General features: G+C 36.0%; 1 protein-coding gene across 1 annotated transcript in view; it reads left to right on the top strand.

The window, feature by feature from the left end:
- Positions 1 to 19550, top strand: part of HECTD2 (HECT domain E3 ubiquitin protein ligase 2) — a 74124-nt gene that overhangs the window by 31736 nt on the left and 22838 nt on the right. Inside the window, exons 3-10 of the mRNA XM_027528590.1 lie at positions 8873 to 9011; positions 11299 to 11401; positions 11949 to 12035; positions 12694 to 12758; positions 15026 to 15071; positions 17090 to 17199; positions 18642 to 18790; positions 19331 to 19454. Of these exons, the coding sequence (XP_027384391.1) occupies positions 8873 to 9011; positions 11299 to 11401; positions 11949 to 12035; positions 12694 to 12758; positions 15026 to 15071; positions 17090 to 17199; positions 18642 to 18790; positions 19331 to 19454 (823 nt within the window). The remainder of the gene's footprint in view (positions 1 to 8872; positions 9012 to 11298; positions 11402 to 11948; positions 12036 to 12693; positions 12759 to 15025; positions 15072 to 17089; positions 17200 to 18641; positions 18791 to 19330; positions 19455 to 19550) is intronic.

Genomic DNA, 19550 nt, shown 5'->3' with positions numbered 1-19550 from the left:
CAGGTTCACTGATAAGGGTATATTGTGACTTTTTTCTGTGTATTATGATATTCTATATTGCAGAGAAAGCTGTATATGATAGAACAAGATTTGCTGTTCTATTTATAATATCATTTTGAGATTTAATTAATCCTTCATCACCACCGTTATTGATTTTCTCTTTTGAATTAGGTTTTAATAACCATCTGCGAGAACAGGCTGAAAGCCTGTCTCTGGAAACAATGCCTTGATATTCAGGGACATGAGAGCAGCTGTGAGCTGTTATTCTTCCTTTCTTAATAACTGAATGTCACATCCTGTAGTTTGGCTTTCATTCACTAATGTGAGCAAAGGACTCTGCCTTTCTTTGTGACTCAAGTCCCATTAACATAGTACGTTAGCATTCTGCACTACTCTTCAGCCCAAGTTACCTTCCAAACTAAAAATAAATTCCATCTGGGCCTCTGGTTCTAACCTCATCCTCTAATCCTCTCGGCTTTGGCATTACGATTTCTCTTATGTAAGAATCTCCCCACTCTCAATCTTTGCCAAAATCCAGTTCTCTTACTAACTAAAATTTCTCTCTTCCACCTCAGCGTGATATTAATAAAAATGAGTGGGTATAAAAATGTGTATATATGCTCTGTGAGTGAATAAGTTAATTTATATGTGAATGAGCCTGTTTGTATCTAATAGTGGGTGTTTATAGCCAGGTTGAGAAAGGTGTGTGGGAAGGGATAGGAAAGGGTAAGCCTGGTGAAGAGGAAGAGAAACTGTAGAGGAGCCTCAAAAAGTAATAATAAAACAAGTCTGGTGTTGGAGAGAGGTTCTTTTCTGCAGCTTTCTTTCCCTTTACTAACGATTGCCAAACATAACACCTAACAAATCATTTACAGAGCTATCTCATTTTACTAACTGATGAACTTCTGTCTGATTTGTGCTTAAAGTACAGATTGCTAGAAATGAGATATTTCCATATTTAATATTTAGGTATAAAACTAAATTGTAGAATTGAATTAAAGAAGGTTAATCATCTGCTTTATTCACTATATTATCACTGTCTTTGTTCTCTCTAAATCACTGAACTGTGTTCCTCAATGTTATCCTCAGGCTTGCATGTTGGAAATGCAGATTCTTGGGCCCTACCCCAGACCTACTGAATCACAAACTTTAGGGGGCCCAGTTATTTTTGTTTTAGTTCAACAGGGTCTTCAGGTGATTCTGATGTACAGTAAAGTTCAAAAATTATTGCTCTTGAGTATAAGAAATAAGCAGTTCTGTGCTATCTTCTAATGTGAAAAGTTTATTTTAAAAGATACTCTAAATTTGAAGTTAGTGAGATATCCAAAGATAATGCTTGATTGGGAGAATGAAGAAGGAAGGAAGGAAGAACCTTATAGCTATGTTACTGCTGTGATGATTGTGTTCTCTTAGTTGAAATATATTCTGATTACATTACAGTAATGGAATTACATTTCATTATTGTAGAATTTAGAATCTACAGAATGTTAATCTATTGGTTTGTAAGTATTCAGTTCAGTGCAGTTCAGTTGCTCAGTCGTGTCCGACTCTTTGCGACCCCATGAATCGCAGCACGCCGGACTTCCCAGTCCATCACCAACTCCCGGAGTTCACTCAGACTCACATCCATCGAGTCAGTGATGCCATCCAGCCATCTCATCCTCTGTCGTCCCCTTCTCCTCCTGCCCCCAATCCCTCCCAGCATCAGAGTCTTTTCCAATGAGTCAACTCTTCGCATCAGGTGGCCAAAGTACTGGAGTTTCAGCTTTAGCATCATTCCTTCCAAAGAAATCCCAGGGCTGATCTTCTTCAGAATGGACTGGTTGGATCTCGTTGCAGTCCAAGGGACTCTCAAGAGTCTTCTCCAGCACCACAGTTCAAAAGCATCAATTCTTCGGTGCTCAGCCTTCTTCACAGTATTAATGCTTGACAAAATATAGTAACCAAAGTAAAATGCTTAGTAGGTGGACTCAGCAGCAGAATGGAAGGGACAGGAATTAATGAGCTGGAATATAGAACAGTGGAAATTACCCAATCTGAACAATAAAGAGAAAATAGATTGGATAGAAACAAAAATGAATCATCTCAGAGACCTGTGGGTAACAGGTAGTAACAAAAGATAGTACATTCTTGTCATTGGAGTCTTAGGAGAGAAAGGAGAGGGTAGGCTGAAAAAGTACTCAAAAAATAGTTGAAAACTTCCCACACTTGGTAAGAGACATGAACCTCTAGGTTCAAGAAGCTGAGCAAATCCCATACAGGGTAAGCCCAAAGAGATCCTCATCAAGTCTTAGCATAATTAGACTTCTAAAAACTAAAGACAACAGCAACAAATATTGAAAAGTAGCCATAGAAACATGATACCGTTACTGATAGGGGGAAATCTTTCAAATAACAACTTCTTATCAGTAAAGGAGGCCAGAAGGAAGTGGCTGAGGGAACTGCCAACCCCGAATCATATATCCTATACCCAGAATCCTATTGTCAGGAATGGAGAGGATATCAGGACATTCCCAGATGAAGGAAAAAAAAAAACAGAATTTGTTGCCAGTAGATGGTCTAAAAGAATGTATTACGGGGTTCCCTGAACAGAAGGGAAACAATGAAAGAAGCAATGTTGAACTCAAGAAGGAACATGATAAGCAAAAAATACAATAGACTTTCTGTCTGTATTATTTTTCTTTTTTTTTTTTTCTCAGTGATTTTTTAGGAAATATCTCTAGGTGCTCATCTTTTGTTGTATTTATTTCAGATTTTCCTTCCAACTTGTAACTTACATTTTTGTTAATTCACGGTATCTTTGGTAATCAGAAGTTTTTAATTTTAACATAGTCAAAAGTATCAATTTGTTTATAGTTGTACTTTTTGGTTACACCTATAAAAAAAGAAACTTCTTTGTCCCAAAAGCAGAAGGATTCTCCTATTCCTAATTTATAAAGTATGTGATAGGGATTCAACCTCATATTTTCCCCATGTGGTTAACCATATTTTCAAATTCTTTGTTTCTTCCAATGATCTGCCATATATTTCATATATTGAACTTTTATGTATGGATGGATATGATTCTGGGTTCTCTATTCCATTGGTTAACTTATCTAATCCTATGTTAGTAAAACACTGTCTTGGTTACTATAACCTCAAAAAAATTTTGAGGGTATAGCAAGGTCCCCTCTTCTTACTCCTGTTTCTTTAGAAATTCTGTAGCTATTCTTGTGGATTTGGTCTCCCATATGACTTTTAGAATAAATAAAGTCCAAAATATTGCTGGGATTTTTTGAAAAATAATTTTATTTATTTATTTATGGCTGTGCCCGGTCTTCGTTGCTGTGCAGGCTTTCTCTAGTTACAGCGAGCGGGGGCTGCCCTCTAGTTCCGGTTCATGAGCTGCTTCTCATGGCGGTGGCTTCCTTGTTCTGGAGCACAGACTGTAGGGCACGTGGCCTTCACTAGTTATAGTTCCCTGGCTCTAAAGCACAGGCTCAGTAGTCGTGGTGCCCAGTCTATTGCTCCATGGCAAATGGGATCTTCCCAGACCTGGGACTGAACCTGGTTCTTCCTCCCTGGCAGGTGGATTCCTTATGTCTGAATCACCAGGGAAGCCTGGAATTTTATTGAACTGTTTTGAATCTGATGACCAGTTAGGGAAAATTGTCTTCTTTATGATCATCAGCCACAAATGTGGTATTGCTTTCTATTTATTTAGATCTTTTTTTCAATCTGTAAACAAACTTTTAGTATTTTCTCGATGGAGATTTTACAATTTATTTATTATTTTTTTAATAGTTTTACACATTTTAAAAACTGTATTTTGTAGTTTGTTGCTGGTGTTAAAAATCCATGCACCTTGCTAAACTCTTAGTTTTTCTATTTTGGATTATTGGCGATATTTGGAGGTTGTTTTGGATTTGTCTGTGTTTATAATTGGGAGAAGGCAATGGCACCCCACTCCAGTACTCTTGCCTGGAAAATCCCATGGATGAAGGAGCCTGGTAGGCTGCAGTCCTTGGGGTCGAGAAGAGTCGGACACGACTGAGCAACTTCACTTTCACTTTTCACTTTCATGCATTTGAGGAGGAAATGGCAACCCACTCCAGTGTTCTTGCCTGGACAATCCCAGGGACAGCAGGGCCTGGTGGGCTGCCGTCTATGGGGTCGCACAGAGTCGGACACGACTGAAGCGACTTAGTGTTTATAATTAAATCATTTGAAAATGATGGTGTTGTTTCATCCTTTCTAATCCTGAGTCTTTAATAAAATTTTATAATAAATGGACAAAGTTGTTTTCAATAAATTACTTATATAAGAAATTGTTAAGTTTATATTCCTTAACTGCAATGGCATAAAACTAGAATAAATAATAGAAATTTAAGCATACTGGCTGAAAAAAATTTTAATAGCTTCCTTAATTTCTATATTTAAGAAATTTAAGACTGAACTTACAGGTTTAGAAAATAGCAACTATTTAATATGAAAGTACTGCATCATAAATTAGAAGAGAAGACTAGAGCTACATTCAAAATAAAAGTCCAGCCTTCAGTATTTTCACTGTGAAATAAAAGAGAGAGAATTAATTGGCTTCCAGTGTTGAACTGCTCCAGGACACAGTCCCCAGAGCTCAATTCTCAGGCTTCTTCTCTGTTTACCCTCTCCTTAGGGATCTCGTTAATCGAGCATTTTTACTATGAGCTATAAACCTTCACAGCTCCCCTGCACTCAAGAGTCATATCTACTCAACATCTGCATTTGGATGTCTCATAAGCATCTTACCTTTAATATGGCCTAAAGAAAACTTTCTGACTCCCACCCACCCCAACCCCTGAAAAAACCCCAAACTTCCTCTAGTGGTCTAGCATCCAGTCCCATCACTTAATGGCAAATAGATGGGGAAACAGTGGAAATAGTGGCTGACTTTATTTTTCTGGGCTCCAAATTCACTGCAGATGGTGATTGTAGCCATGAAATGAAAAGACGCTTACTCCTTGGAAGGAAAGTTATGACCAACCTAGACAGTATATTAAAAAGCAGAGACATTACTTTGCCAACAAAAGTCCGTCTAGTCAAGGCTATGGTTTTTCCAGTGGTCATGTATGGATGTGAGAGTTGGACTGTGAAGAAGGCTGAGCACCGAAGAATTGATGCTTTTGAACTGTGGTGTTGGAGAAGACTCTCGAGAGTCCCTTGGACTGCAAAGAGATCAGTCCTGGGTGTTCATTGGAAGGACTGATGTTGAAGCTGAAACTCCAATACTTTGGCCACCTGATGCAAAGAGATGACTCATTTGAAAAGACCCTGATGCTGGGAAAGATTGAGGGCAGGAGGAGACGGGCATGACAGAGGATGAGATGATTGGATGGCATCACCGACTCCATGGGCATGGATTTGGGTGGACACCAGGAGTTGGTGATGGACAGGGAGGCCTGGCTTACTGCGGTTCATGGGGTTGCAAAGAGTCAGACACGACTGAGTGACTGAACTGAACTGAGTGGTCTAGTGTTCTCCATTTCAGTAAATGGGCCCAGTTAATGGTCAAGCTAAATTATCAAAGTCATCTTTGGCTCATCTTTCTTTTAATAAATCCTGGCATTTCTCTGTCTGCTGACACATCTTCCTATCATTCTATATTCAGAATATGTCACAAATCCAACCATTTCTCATCAGTTTACTACTACCACTCAGGCCCAAGCCACCAGCTATCTCTCACCAAGCCTATTGCCTTACCAGGTATTGATAGATATTAAGCTATAGTAAGTGAAATTATTTCGTACAAAAGTTAACAGGTCAGTAGAGTCATATGCATTAGCCCAATAATAGGCTCCAGAATATAGAAGAACTTGATATATGATAAAAGTATCAAAAAACAGTGTGCAGTGATATACTTTTATACATGGTATTCTGAAATGGGGCATTTAGGAAAAAAATACACTTTACATTGCATTGCCTCATAAATTCTAGAAATGATAAAATTTATTGAGCATTTACTGTTTGCTTGGCAATGTGGTAAGTACATCCTTCACATGTACTGCAGTGGGAAAAGAAGCACAGATTAGAAGAGATACATGGTCATCTGCTCTCTAGGTCTCTAGGGAGAGAAGGCTTGGATTACTAATCATAAAAAATTACTAAAGGAATATGTTGACAAATTAAGTAATAGAAGTATTATTTAAATTCTTCTCTGTTTCCAAGACTTGTGGACACAGTTGGGGAAGGAGAAGGTGTGATGAATTGAGAGAGTAGCATTGAAAAATATACTCTACCATATGTAAAACAGATAGCAAGTGGGGATTTGCTATATGACACAGGGAGTTCAAACTTGGCGCTCTGTGACAACCTAGAGGGGTGGCATGAGGTGGGAGGCGGGAGGGAGGTTTAAGAGTGAGGGGACATATGTATACCTGTGGCTGTTTCATGTTGATATATGGCAAAAACCAGCACAATATTGTAAAGCAGTTATCCTCCAATTAAAAATGAATAAAATAAGAAAAATTACTTTTCTGTGTTCAGAAATAAAATTAAAAGGCAAACAGATTTTAAAGAAGGTAACAGCAGAAGCAGTATTGTTTTTTAATCTCCCTGAGTCCCTAGTAAAACACACACCACCTCTATAGCAAAATTAAACATCTTGGACATCATTTACTACAGAATTAGCTCATAAAATGTCCCTGTAAACCCCAAAAGATAGCAGGACAAACCACCAGAATCAGAAGATGTAAGCAGAAGGAAGCATCTGGGCTGTTTGACGGACTCAAGATCAAGAGAGCTTTCAAATAAGCAGCAGGTATTCACTGGATAAGGGCTTTCCTGGTGGCTGAGATGGTAAAGGATCTGTCTGCAATGCGGGAGACAAGGGTTTGATCCCTGGGTCGGGAAGATCCCCTGAAGAAGGGAATGGCTATTCATTGGAAAGCTCAGGAGGCCAATTAGAGAACAGAAACTGAAATTGGGAGGGGTTTTGCCAAGAGCAGGTGCATGCAGGTGGCCCATGTCAGGTCTGAACCCAACTAGTACTTCCCTCCAGTCTGGGGGTGGGTGTGGAGGGTATCCTGAGATTACAATCAAATTTGAGCAGCTCTGGGACAATAGCGATTAAAGACAGAGAAAACTGGAATAAAAGTGGAGCAGGGAAGCAGGGCCTGGAATCCCAGAAAGCAAGCTACCATATATTTGAGTTCTACATAAAAACGAAAAAAGGAGAGCTACACCTCCTTCTAAAAATTTGGGGGAAATAATTTCAAATCAAATTGGCTGCAAAATTTATAATTTTTAATTACAAAATTTTATTGTAATAAAAAACAATAATAGCCACTTGAGCAATGAGAGCGCATCAGAAACACATGCCCACAAAAAAAGATAAAATTCTATTTCAAAATGAGCTAAAATTCATTAAGAAAATGATATGACACCTGAAAGAATGCCATAAATTAGAATTGCAAAAGATGAAAACTGAAGTGACAATAAAGGAAATAATTAGAATTTAATTTTAGAAATAAACTGGAAGGAACATAAAAAAAAACAAATGTAAAAGCACCTTATGAGACCTAAAAAATGAGAAAATATTTAACATTTAAAAAAAAACATTTAAAAAAGATGGTATGGGGAGGGAGGAGGGAGGAGGGTTCAGGATGGGGAATACATGTATACCTGTGGTGGATTCATTTTGATATTTGGCAAAACTAATACAATTATGTAAAGTTTAAAAATAAAATAAAATTAATTAAAAAAAATAAAGACAAAATATGAAAACAAACAAAAAAAAAGAAATGAGGAAAGAGTTATAAAGAAATTGAGAGAAATTAACTAACATAGGAATAGACAGAGCAGGGAGGGGCTGGTAACACTCTGTTTCTTGACTGGTTAGTGTTTCACAGGTGTTTGCCTTGCAGTAATCTTTAAGCCATACATTTGTTTTATGAGCTATTTCTGTACTTGTTTTATTTTACCATTATAAGGTTATGAAATGTAACAAAAAGGCCAGTCATTGAACCAGTGGGTATTTGGGGGAAAAGAAAAATACATAAACTGTTCATGCAAATTGATAACAAAGTGCTGAAACCCCAACAGAAAATTGCAGAGAATATAAGTAAGTGACCTACCTATACGATTGACCCTTGAACAACATGGTTTTGAACGGTGTGAGTCCACTTACAGGCTGATTTTTTTTTTCAATGAATTTCAGTATAGAAGTACTGTACTACGACAGAATCTGTGTTTGGTTGAACTGAGGGTGCAGAAGGCCAACTGTAAAATTATGTGAGGGGTCGGTGCCCAAGTTCTGCACCATTCAAGGAGCAACTATATTCAGAAAGCTAATAATCACTAAAAACATCTCATCTCGCTGAAATAGTCTCTAAAAGACAATTTATAGGAAGGGAGGCAGTGAAAGAAAAATTCTATATTATATCTGTTTTTGTTGTTGTTCAATCACTAAGTTGTGTCTGACTCTTTGTGACCCCATGGACTGTAGCCCACCAGGCTCCTCTGTCCATGGGATTTTCCAGACAAGAATACTGGAGTGGGTTGTCATTTCCTTCTCCAAGGGATCTTCCCAGCCCTCTGGAGGTACAGGGATTGAACCTGCATCTCCTGCTTAGCAGGCAGATTCTTTACCACTGAGCCACCTGGGAAGCCCTATATTATATCTGTATATAACTTTTAATGGCATGTAATTTCTCTGTTGTGGGTGAAATTGGGTAGGGTGACAACAGACTCTCCCAGTGAGTGCCCTTCAGTGTGGTAGGTTTTCCTATTATATGATCCCAAAGTGAATGCAATACAAAGTAATCCATTCGTTCTCTGTTCATGTTGACTTAGCATGGCATTTTTGTAATTTGGAAAAGCTTATGATTAATTGCATTGAATACTTTATCCTTCACAGTGAGAGACCTACCACCAATTTCCCTTGATGTTAGACAAAAACAGCGCATCTCCACAGATCCATTATCATCTGAAATGAAAGCCCCAGTTCTGCCAGAACCCATCCTTCCAGTTCAGCCCAAAACTATGAAAGACTTTCTGTAAGTTTTGGCTCATTGTTACATGTAGACATATAATCAACTGCATGTCGGCACTTCACATAATTTAATATTTTTGTGTGGGAAATTAATTGAATTTATGGCTCATAAGGTATTATAAGAGTGAAGGAACCAAAAAAAAAAAAAGAGTGAAGGAACCAAAGACTGGATGTCTTAAGTTGAAGGTGAGAACAAATTAATTAACAGGTAAGGGATAGATAATGTTGCAACAAAAGAAACACTAAATAAGAGAAAATGAATCAAAACAAGCGGAGATGAAGGACTGTGTCCTATTTAAAAAATAAGATTTCATTTACTACATGACCCATAGACCATAGAAGCTACCGTGCTGCTATTAAGTTGGTACAAAAGTAATATTGGTTTCCAGCCATGAATTTTAAATCATTAAAAGTAGGCTCAAACACATCGTTATTAATCAAAATAGGAACTATTACAGTTGACACATTTTTCCCAACAAGAAATAAGTTCATTCATTCCTGTAGCAGAAAAGTCCATGCTTCAGAATTCAGCAAACACTTGGAAAGCATTTTCTCCCTCCTGCTGGTTGTGGAGGTGTTTTCCCTGCAAAAAGTTGTCAAGATGCTTGAAGAAGTGATAGTCAGTTGGTAAGAGGTCAGGTGAATATGACAGACGAGGCAAAACTTCATGGCCTAACTTGTTCACCTTTTGAAACGTTTGTCGTGTGATATGTGGTCAGGTGTTGTCATGGAGAATTGGATCCCTTCTGTTGACCAGTACCAGCTGCAGGTGTTGCAGTTTTCAGCGCATCTCATCAATTTGCTGAGCATACTTCTCAGATGTCTCAGATGTAATGGTTTCGCTGGGATTCCAAAGCTGTAGTGGATCAGACAGGCAGTAGACCCCCAAACAGTGACTATGATCTTTTTCTGGTGCAAGTTTGGCTTTGGGAAGTGCTTTGGAGCATCTTCTCTGTCCAGCCATTGAGCTGGTCATTGCAGTTGTCATATAACGTCCACTTTTCGTCACAGGTCACAATCCAATCAAGAAATGGTTGGTTGCATAGAATAAGAGAAGATGACACTTCAAAACAATGGCTCTTTTGATTTGCAGTCAGCTCACGAGGCATCCATTTATCGAGCTTTTTCACCTTTCCAGTTTGCTTCAAATGCCGAATGACCTTAGAATGGTCAGCGTTGAGTTTTTTGGCAACTTCTCGTGTAGTTATAAGAACAGCTTCAATAATGGCTCTCGGTTGGTCATAGTTAACTTCCAATGGCCGGCCACTATGCTCCTCATCTTCAAGGCTCTCATTTCCTTTGCAAAACTTCTTGAACCACTAGTGCACTGTACATTCGTTAGCAGTTCCTGGGCCAGATGTGTTGTTGATGTTGTTAATTGTCTCCACTGCTTTATGACCCATTTTGAACTCGAATACAAAAATTGCTCAAATTAGCTTTTTGTCTAACATCATTTCTGTAGTCTAAAATACAAAATAAACAGCTAGTAATAAAGCAAAAAAACATAAAGCAAGAAATTGCATTAAAATGATGTATAATAGCATAACCACATTTATTTAAGAGTGTATTCCAATATCAAAGGGCAAAGTTCAACAATGCAAAACCATATTTACTTTTTGCACCAACCTAATAATAAAAACCAAATGGATACTCAAAGGACTCAGTGAGAAAGAGAAAGTAGGGACAGAATGTAAACAAAATCTGTCAAGAAATTTGGCTGGAAAGGAAAGAGAGATAATTATAAGGAGCATGTCAAAATGAACTTTTAAAAAATATTTGTTTGTTTATTTTGCCTGTGCTGGGTCTTTGTTGCTGTGCATGGACTTTCTCTCGTTGCAGCACGTGGGGGCTACTTCCTGTGTGTGGTGCACGGGCTCCTTACTGCAGTGGCTTCCCTGGTTGCAGAGCACAGGCTTCAGGCACACGGGCTCAGTGGTTGTGGTGCCTGGGCTTAGTTGTTCTGTGGCATGTGGGATCCTCCCAGACCAGGAATCTAGCTGGCGTCCCCTGCATTGCAAGGTGGATTCACAGCCATTGGACCACCAGGGAAGCCCAAAAGTGAACTTTTATAAAAGCAAATAAATGGGAAAGTTGAAGCTGGATTAATATCTTAATCCAATTAAGAATTATAAATTCAGAAACTACATATTTACATTAACTGGAACACATTCCTGTATTCAGCTTCATTATTTCAAGTTGCATGTTGGGTAACACTTATCTGTAAAGAATCAGTGCTGTATTATCTGAATAATGTTTTTATCTGTTGTGGCTAATAAGTGCTTTTATTTTAGGGAAGATGTAGAAAAAGCTAAGTCATCAGGAGATTGGAAAACAGTATATGATTTTTATCTTACAACATTTGATTCTTTTCCAGAACTAAGTGCTGCATTTAAGGTAATAACATGTAAAGCACATTTTTCACTTTTTAAATTTTCCCCCCAAAAGACACTGAATTTACCTCTTTTTCTACCCAATATTGGCTTACGCAGCTACTTAAGCAAATATAAGTATGTATTAATTCTGAAATTATAGGTATCACAATAATTACTTAAGTGATATCTTAAAAATTGTTTTTATTTGTACTAATGTAATACTTGAGATGGTTAGATAATCTCACTGACTCTATGGACATGAATTTGAGCAAACTCCAGGAGATAGCAGAGAACAGGGAAGCCTGGCATGCTGCAGTCCATGAGATCACAAAGAGTCAAACATGACTTAGCGAATAACAACATTTGACTCCATTCTTTAAGTTTTTAAAAAAGAAATTATTAAAATAATCCTTATGTATTTATTTTTATTTTTAGCAATTTAGCCGTAACAGTTCTTTTATATCATCATACTAATATTACAAATTATGAAGGAATAGTTATGATTCAGATATTACTTAGAATAGTTCTTAAAATGTTATATACACTTAGTTCTTTAATTGAATTTTCAGAAAGATGCCTCTGCCTCTAATACTATTGAAGACTCTGGGATTAATGCTAAATTTGTGAATGCTGTATATGATGCCTTACTTAATACTGTAAGTATCATTTACGAAACATGCAAATCATACAATTGTTTGAGTCTATACTGTACTTGGAAATCAGCCACACAAATATTGTAAAACTCACCTGTAACATAATTACATAAGAAAGTTTTTTGATAAATTTGGTTGAAATTCTCAGAAAGTTAGATTATTTTTTAATTCTTATATTTTTTTAATTAAAAAGTTTTTCAAATTCCGTAAGAAAAATTTTTAATCTTTTTTTTTAACATAATTTGGTTGTACTTTATAATGAAATGTGGACTGAACTGCTAATTATAACATATAAATATGTATAAAATGTATGCCATCATTTTATATTGTTAAACATGCTGTTCTTCAGTTTGTGTTAATGATTTAATCTTGTTGATCCAGAGACAGTGAAACTATTTTTCTTTTTCTGTTTTTCACTGTTACATAAAACTGATGGTAATCATTAAACAGCCACCACTGTTTGTGCAGGTTGTACAGTGCACATCCCAGGGGACATTTTCATTGTAATCTTTCAGAAGTGAAATTGAGACCACCATAAACGGCAGTAATCGGTCATCAAGTCCAATTTTAACCACTGAAACAGATCTGTAAATATAAGTAACGTATAAAAGTCACCTAAATATCTAATCGTAATTATTTCATGATTTTCTTTTGCCTACAGCCTCAAGACATTCAGAAGACAGTATTAAAGGGAATCATTAACAGCCTGTTACAAGAATGGAAAGGGTAATTGTGACCAATATTGTAGTTGTAGCTCATCAGTATAGATGGTTAATCTGTATACCTCATCCAACTGTAATATATATATGTGTGTGTTACTCAGACGGAGAGGGCAATGGCACCCCACTCCAGTACTCTTGCCTGGAAAATCCCATGGACGGGGGAGCCTGGTAGGCTGCAGTCCATGGGGTCGCTAAGAGTCAGACACGACTGAGCGACTTCACTTTCACTTTTCCGTTCATGCATTGGAGAAGGAAATGGCAACCCACTCCAGTGTTCTTGCCTGGAGAATCCCAGGGACAGGGAGCCTGGTGGGCTGCCGTCCATGGGGTCGCACAGAGTCGAACACGACTGAAGCGACTTAGGAGCAGCAGCAGTTTTACTCAGAAAAGATTTTAGTTGATATAGTAAAAACATAGAATGAAATTGTAAACCATTTATAACAAAGCTTTTTAACTCGAGACTTATGACTTATTAGGAGGATCCACATGTGAGCCTCAGAGGATCTGTGAATTCTTTAAAACTATATATAAAATTTGTTGTATAGAGATATATGTGCTTTACAAAAATAGGATGGGTGGTTAAATCAGTAACCTAGAATGAAATAATATGAGCATTAAATTTATCCTTGGGCTTCCGGGTAGCAGAGTAGACATTTCCTTATTTCTAATACAAGGAAACATAAATTTAGCCACTAAAACATTTTTTTTCTGGAACTGAATATTGAATTGTTATGTAAAGAATGGGCAATGTAATTGATAGTGTTTGGAATATGCAGAACACAAAAATACAGTTTTAAAAGTACATATTTTAATTGATATTACTTAAATAACAATTTAAATAATAGCTGCTGTTAAAGCCAAGCAGTGCCATTAAATTATAATATAAATGTTTATATTAAGCCCGGTTTGAAAATACCAAACCACAGTTCTTAAATATGTTAAATATACCCTATATATTTTAACATTGTTCCAATTTTCAAAGAAATTTGTGGTTTTTATAGAACATTGAGAAAAGGCAGAATAGTATTAAAAAAGTAAAAATGTAACTGTGCAGTTTTTTTCTAGTTGTCTTTTTAAAACAATTGAAATCATATTATATTTTGCATGTGATTTTTATCTTAATATTTTCCTAGTTTATCGTTCTAGTAATACTTTTGCATTTTCCTTGAACTTTATGTTTCTGGTTGAATATATAATGCCTCATTGGAGATGAAGAGGAAAAATTAGAATGTCAACAGAATGCTTAGGAGAGTGAGGAAGTCCAGTGATCTGAAACTGCAGGACCCTAGTCCCCTCTGAGCACGCTCCCACAGCTTTCTAACCCCTGCTCCTCAAATGTGTACCTGAGACAGATTAAAATAATTTGATGCAACTTACTTATGAAAGGATCATGTGGTCTCTACCCCCAAAATTGTGTTTTATTTTGGACTTATAGTAACAACAACAAGATCTATAGCTTATTGACTGTTTACTATAGGCTAATGACCTTTCAAATGATTTTGCATGTATTTCTTATATTGAATCTTCACTGCAATCCTGTGAAATAGGTAATAGGATTATTTTCACTTCACACTTGAGGAAATTAATTTACAGAGAAGTAAATTGCCTAGGTTAACACAATAAGTGCCTTAGTCATAATTAGAACCCAGGCTGTCTGGCAAAAGAGCCTATGATCTTAACCACCAGTTCTGGACCCAAAGCTGTACACTGAACTAAAATACTAGTGCATAGGACAGGAAGATGGACATTTTAATGGTACAGCTATAAAGTGGGAAAAAAAAAAACAGGACTCTCTTATCACCAGGAATTTTAATATTTATGAATTGCTTTGATCTTATTAAAATATTTTCAAATATAATTTCTAAAATAAAACAGTAGTCCCATTTAGAAAATAATCTGAAAATTATGTAGACTACTATAGGAAGAAATAGTTTAGATTTTATTTAAACCCAAATAATTTAAATCATTATTCAGTCAGATAATTCTTCCATAGAGGAATATTACTACTAATTTTAAAATTATATATGTAATATACATACATATAAATTTCAAAATTTAATACACATGTTATTTATTTATATTTCAGATGATGTGGCTTTACATTTATAAAGGGCATCTAGTACACTTTAGGCAATGATTTACATTTATGTTTTCAGATTCAAGTCTAGGTTTTAGCTTTTATCAAGTCAGTTCTCACAGAAACATTGATAATTTTTATTAGATGATGTAAGATTAAGCATCTCTCATCAGTTACACTTCTTTCTTTTTCAGTCCACGAACAAAAGATGATCTTAGAGCATATTTTATACTTTTACAGGTAAGAAAGCAAGAACTTAGTTGAAATTGGATAATTCATATTTCAATCTGTACATGTGTAAGTAAAATGATATCCAGTACTAAGTATTATTTTGAGCAGCGTTTTTGATACTTTTTAGATTATAATTACTTTTAATCAGAGAATTAAAGCTATAACAAACAGTGGGAAGCTAAATTATCTCCAGAATTAATATGTTAATTTAGCTCTTGCCTTCCTGCTGTTGAATTCTGGAACAAACAGAATAAAAGCACTTCTTCCCCCTCCAGTCAACTTCCTTTCTTGTAACTAGTTTTTTAAGGGGGCTTCAAAACTCTTTTTTTGTTTCCCAATTAGTAGGTTTCTAACTTTTCAATAAATATTTAAGCTAGAATTCTAATGGAAAAATCAAAGTGGTTGTTTATGTTTGCTGAAGCAAAGATGATGAACTTTTTCCTCTCAAGAGATACAGATTCATTGATATAAATAAATAAATAAGGTCCAAACAAATGAAAAGTAATTTTAACTTTTATAATTTTTTGAGAAGTATGGTATTCCTATAGCTAGCATACTATATTTGTATTATTCTTCACAGTTTACCAAAGATGGTTGTATAGATTATTGTCTCATTTAAAGATAAGAAAAATTATGTTAAATAAGATATAATGTTTAATTTAATATTATGTCCAATAAAAAAATACGGAAGATATGGGTAGAAGGAAGAGGAGAGAGGAAAAAAGAAAAAGAAGAAAAAGTTGGGGGAAATAGGGGGAAATAGATAAAAAGCAGTTGAGAGATCTAAGAAGAGGAAGGGAAGGTAAAAAGGTAAGAAGAGAAAGACAAAACTGGAAAAAAAAATGAAAATGTATGTGAAGATAGTAAAAGCTAGAAAGTTACAACATGAAGCTCAAATTTTTAGGAGAGTGTATTTGATCCTCAGGAAGGCAATGTCATCCCACTCCAGTACTCTTGCCTGGAAAATCCCATGGATGGAGGAGCCTGGTAGGCTGCAGTCCATGGGGTCGCTAAGGGTCGGACATGACTGAGCGACTTCACTTTCACTTTTCACTTTCATGCATTGGAGAAGGAAATGGCAACCCACTCTAGTATTCTTGCCTGGAGAATCACAGGGACAGGGGAGCCTGGGTGGGCTGCAGTCTATGGGGTCGCACAGAGTCGGACATGACTGAAGTGACTTAGCAGCAGCAGCAAGCTCTACACATAAGAGCTATCACTTAGTGAGATTATCAGCTGGGGTCACTCCCTTATTTTGAACCATCCTGACCATAAATCAGGATGGTTTTGAAAACATGTGGTGCTCTTTTCTTTTTTACAATTTCAGTTTATTGTTCAGTAATACTTATTTTTACTATCAAGTTCTGAAATGTACATTGTTGAGTTTTAGATTTTGGAAATGTAACTAGAGTTTGTGCTTGGTTTACAAGCTCTCCTTTAACATTTAAAAGTTCTCAGGAGCTGTTAGGTGATTCTCCCCTTGTTCTTTGTGAAATATGCAAATAACTCCTTTCACATTGCAAGTTTCATTACCAGCTTTTATTTTTCTAGCATTCTCTGTCCCTCCCTTTTTTAAATCAAGAGAGAACCAGGTTTTTCTTAATTGGAAAGGAGTGATTCCTTCCATTTATACGAGGCAGTGAGCTAGGTGCTTTATGTTATAGTTTTTTTTTTTTTTAATACTCAAAACAACCCCCAAGATAGATATTATCATTCCCATTTTCTAGATGAAGAAGTTGAGCGTCAAAGTTTAAGGAACATTCTTAAGGGCGTATAGTAGTAAGTGGTAGAAGTAGCCCTCAGACCTAAATCTTTCTTAATTCAAAGCCACTGGACCATTGTGGAAATCCAAGTCTCTGTTAATTAAATAATGAAACAAATAGATTCTTATTTTAAAGGATTTCACCTAGTATTTCATAATCTCAAATTTAGTTTTCTGAATTTGCCACTTAGTTCATTAAGCTTAGTGTCTTTCCTTTTACATGTTAACACAATTTTAACACACTTATCTTCAATATCTTTTTCAGAATCCTCAATTTAATAACACATCTACGTATGTCATCTATGCCCACTTGCTACGACAGACAGCCAGCTTAGTGGAAGCTGACCATCATTTCCTAGCTCACTGGTTTAAAAAGTAAATTACTCTATGATATTAAGAACTTTTAATTTTATAATAACATTAAATGTTTTCAGGTCTTTAGAAATGACACAGTGCTTCAGAAGCCAATTACAAGTGTATTGTTTAGTACTACATAGAGGTTATTAAAGATCTGTTTTGTGTGTAAGTAACCATTTTGCTTGTACCTGCTGTTGTTGAGATTTCTGTCCACTGCTTTTGCATTTTATACAGCACATTCCTATCATTGAACATATAAGCAAGCCATCAATATAATTTATAAAAGTACAGTATTTTTTTTCACAGTACTGTACTTACATTAACAATTACTTTTCCCCATGACTAATACAAGCTAAAGAAGCTAAATTGTCCCAAAATTAATTTTAAATACAATAAGTTCTCATTATTAGCAATAGTTACATTCTATAAAGCTAATGTGAGTACTGAGTTGGTGAATAGTGAACCATTATTCCCACTCAAGAGGGTTAGATTCCTACAAGCCTTTGCTCACATTTCCATCAGCATATCAGTACATAGCCTTACTTTATCTGTGTTTCATTTTAAAGACACCTTATTTGGTAAAATCATTATTTTATTAACATTCAACTCACAGCCAACAAAAGGTGAAGAATCTGCATGCAATGCAGGAGACCCAGATTCAATCCCTGGGTTGGGAAGATCCCCTCTAGAAGAGAATGGCAACCCACTCCAGTATTCTTGCCTGGAAAATTCCGTGGACTGAGGAGCCTGGCAGGCTACAGTTCATGGGGCCACAAAGAGTCAGACACAGCTGAGCAGCTAACACACCGCCAATAGCATCGTAACTCATGTCTGAGCAAAGTTTATTGGACACAAGTCCCTTCTCCGTAAGGCACATCACATCCTTCTTAGGAACACTAGTCAGAACTTTAGAACTTTAACACTAGAGTTAGGGGCAAAATCACAAATGAAAAGCATAAGAATTTGAAAAGCATGACCCAAGTAGATTGCATAAAGAATACTTATTTGCAGTATGAGAGCTAAAACAAGGAGGCAGAGCGTCACCTTATTCAGCCTCAGCAGAAGCAACTCCCGTTTTTTGTTACTCTTTGCACTGCCATGAGATGACCACAGAAGCACCACAATTATTTATTTGGGGTTTAGAATTAAATAGTAGAAAATGGGTGAATTTGCAAATACAGAGTCTATGAATGAAGAGTGACTGAATACTAAAAGCCTTAAAAGTGAAATGTTTAATGCTAACTTTATAGTAATTTTAGTGTTTATTTCTTATTTAATTAAGAAATGATACTTGAGGTAAAATTTTGCATCTTTTCAAATTTGGGGCAATTAAAGAAATAGAATTTGGGGGAATAGTCTAAAATTTTATGCATAAAGGATGAACTTTGATCTCTAACAAATATATTGCCAAAATAGAAAAATGTGAATTTTGATTGGAATTATTTCAAAATCTTTACCAGATTACCCCAGAAGAGGTTCAAACCATTGGTAGAGAGATTGCTGCAATTTATTTCTTTACGCCTGTTTCCTGCAAAACCTGAAGAATTTCCACCTATATCAAAGTGTTCGTGGTGGATCCCGTCAGCATCTAAAGTACTGGCTTTACTTAGTAGGTTTTATTATTCAATCATCTTTACTTTTCTTTTATTAAATATAAGGATATTTCCATAAGGACCTCAAAATACTATAGAGGCATTACGTACATCTTAAATCATTCCTTTGAGGAGGAGAGTTGTAGTAATGTGTTTTCTATTTTGCTAATGGATTTCACAATTAATGTATAAGCATGAAAAAGCTTTATGCATTTTATGGAGCAGAATTCTGTTTTATGGCTGTCAACTGCATATGACCTCCTAAGTAGAGGTTCCTAAGAATACATGAACTTATATTCATTCCTGAGTATGCCATTTGCTTACTCCCTTTAGTATACTATTATAATCCTCACCATTCAAGTTTTCTTTTAAAGCAAGTAATTATTGGCTGCATTTTGACCTTAATTTTAAAGCTACCTTCTTCATACAGCACTACAATTGCTTAAAAGAGGAATTTCTAGATAAAGGCTTTCTGGGGGGCATTAAAATATTCTTCCTACTAGAGTGAATCATGTACATATTGGGAAAGATCATTATGTTAGAATTTATCTTTACAGATACTGCAAACAATTTGGTTCACCCTCCCCTTATTCCTTACACTGATTTCTATAATTCTACATTGGATCACATTGACCTCATGGAAGAATACCACACCTGGCAGAGCTTTGGAAACTCTCACAGGTATGATCAGAAGTTCATTTGATTATTCACCTGAATAAAATACTATTCAAAATAATGACTGACTTATAAGTTTGTGTAAGTAAATTTACATATACA

Source organism: Bos indicus x Bos taurus, chromosome 26, assembly GCF_003369695.1.
Source record: "Bos indicus x Bos taurus breed Angus x Brahman F1 hybrid chromosome 26, Bos_hybrid_MaternalHap_v2.0, whole genome shotgun sequence".
In the NCBI taxonomy this organism is placed as follows: Eukaryota; Metazoa; Chordata; class Mammalia; order Artiodactyla; family Bovidae; genus Bos; species Bos indicus x Bos taurus.
Note: the sequence above shows the minus strand (reverse complement) of the source record. Positions and strands in the feature narration are given on the sequence as shown.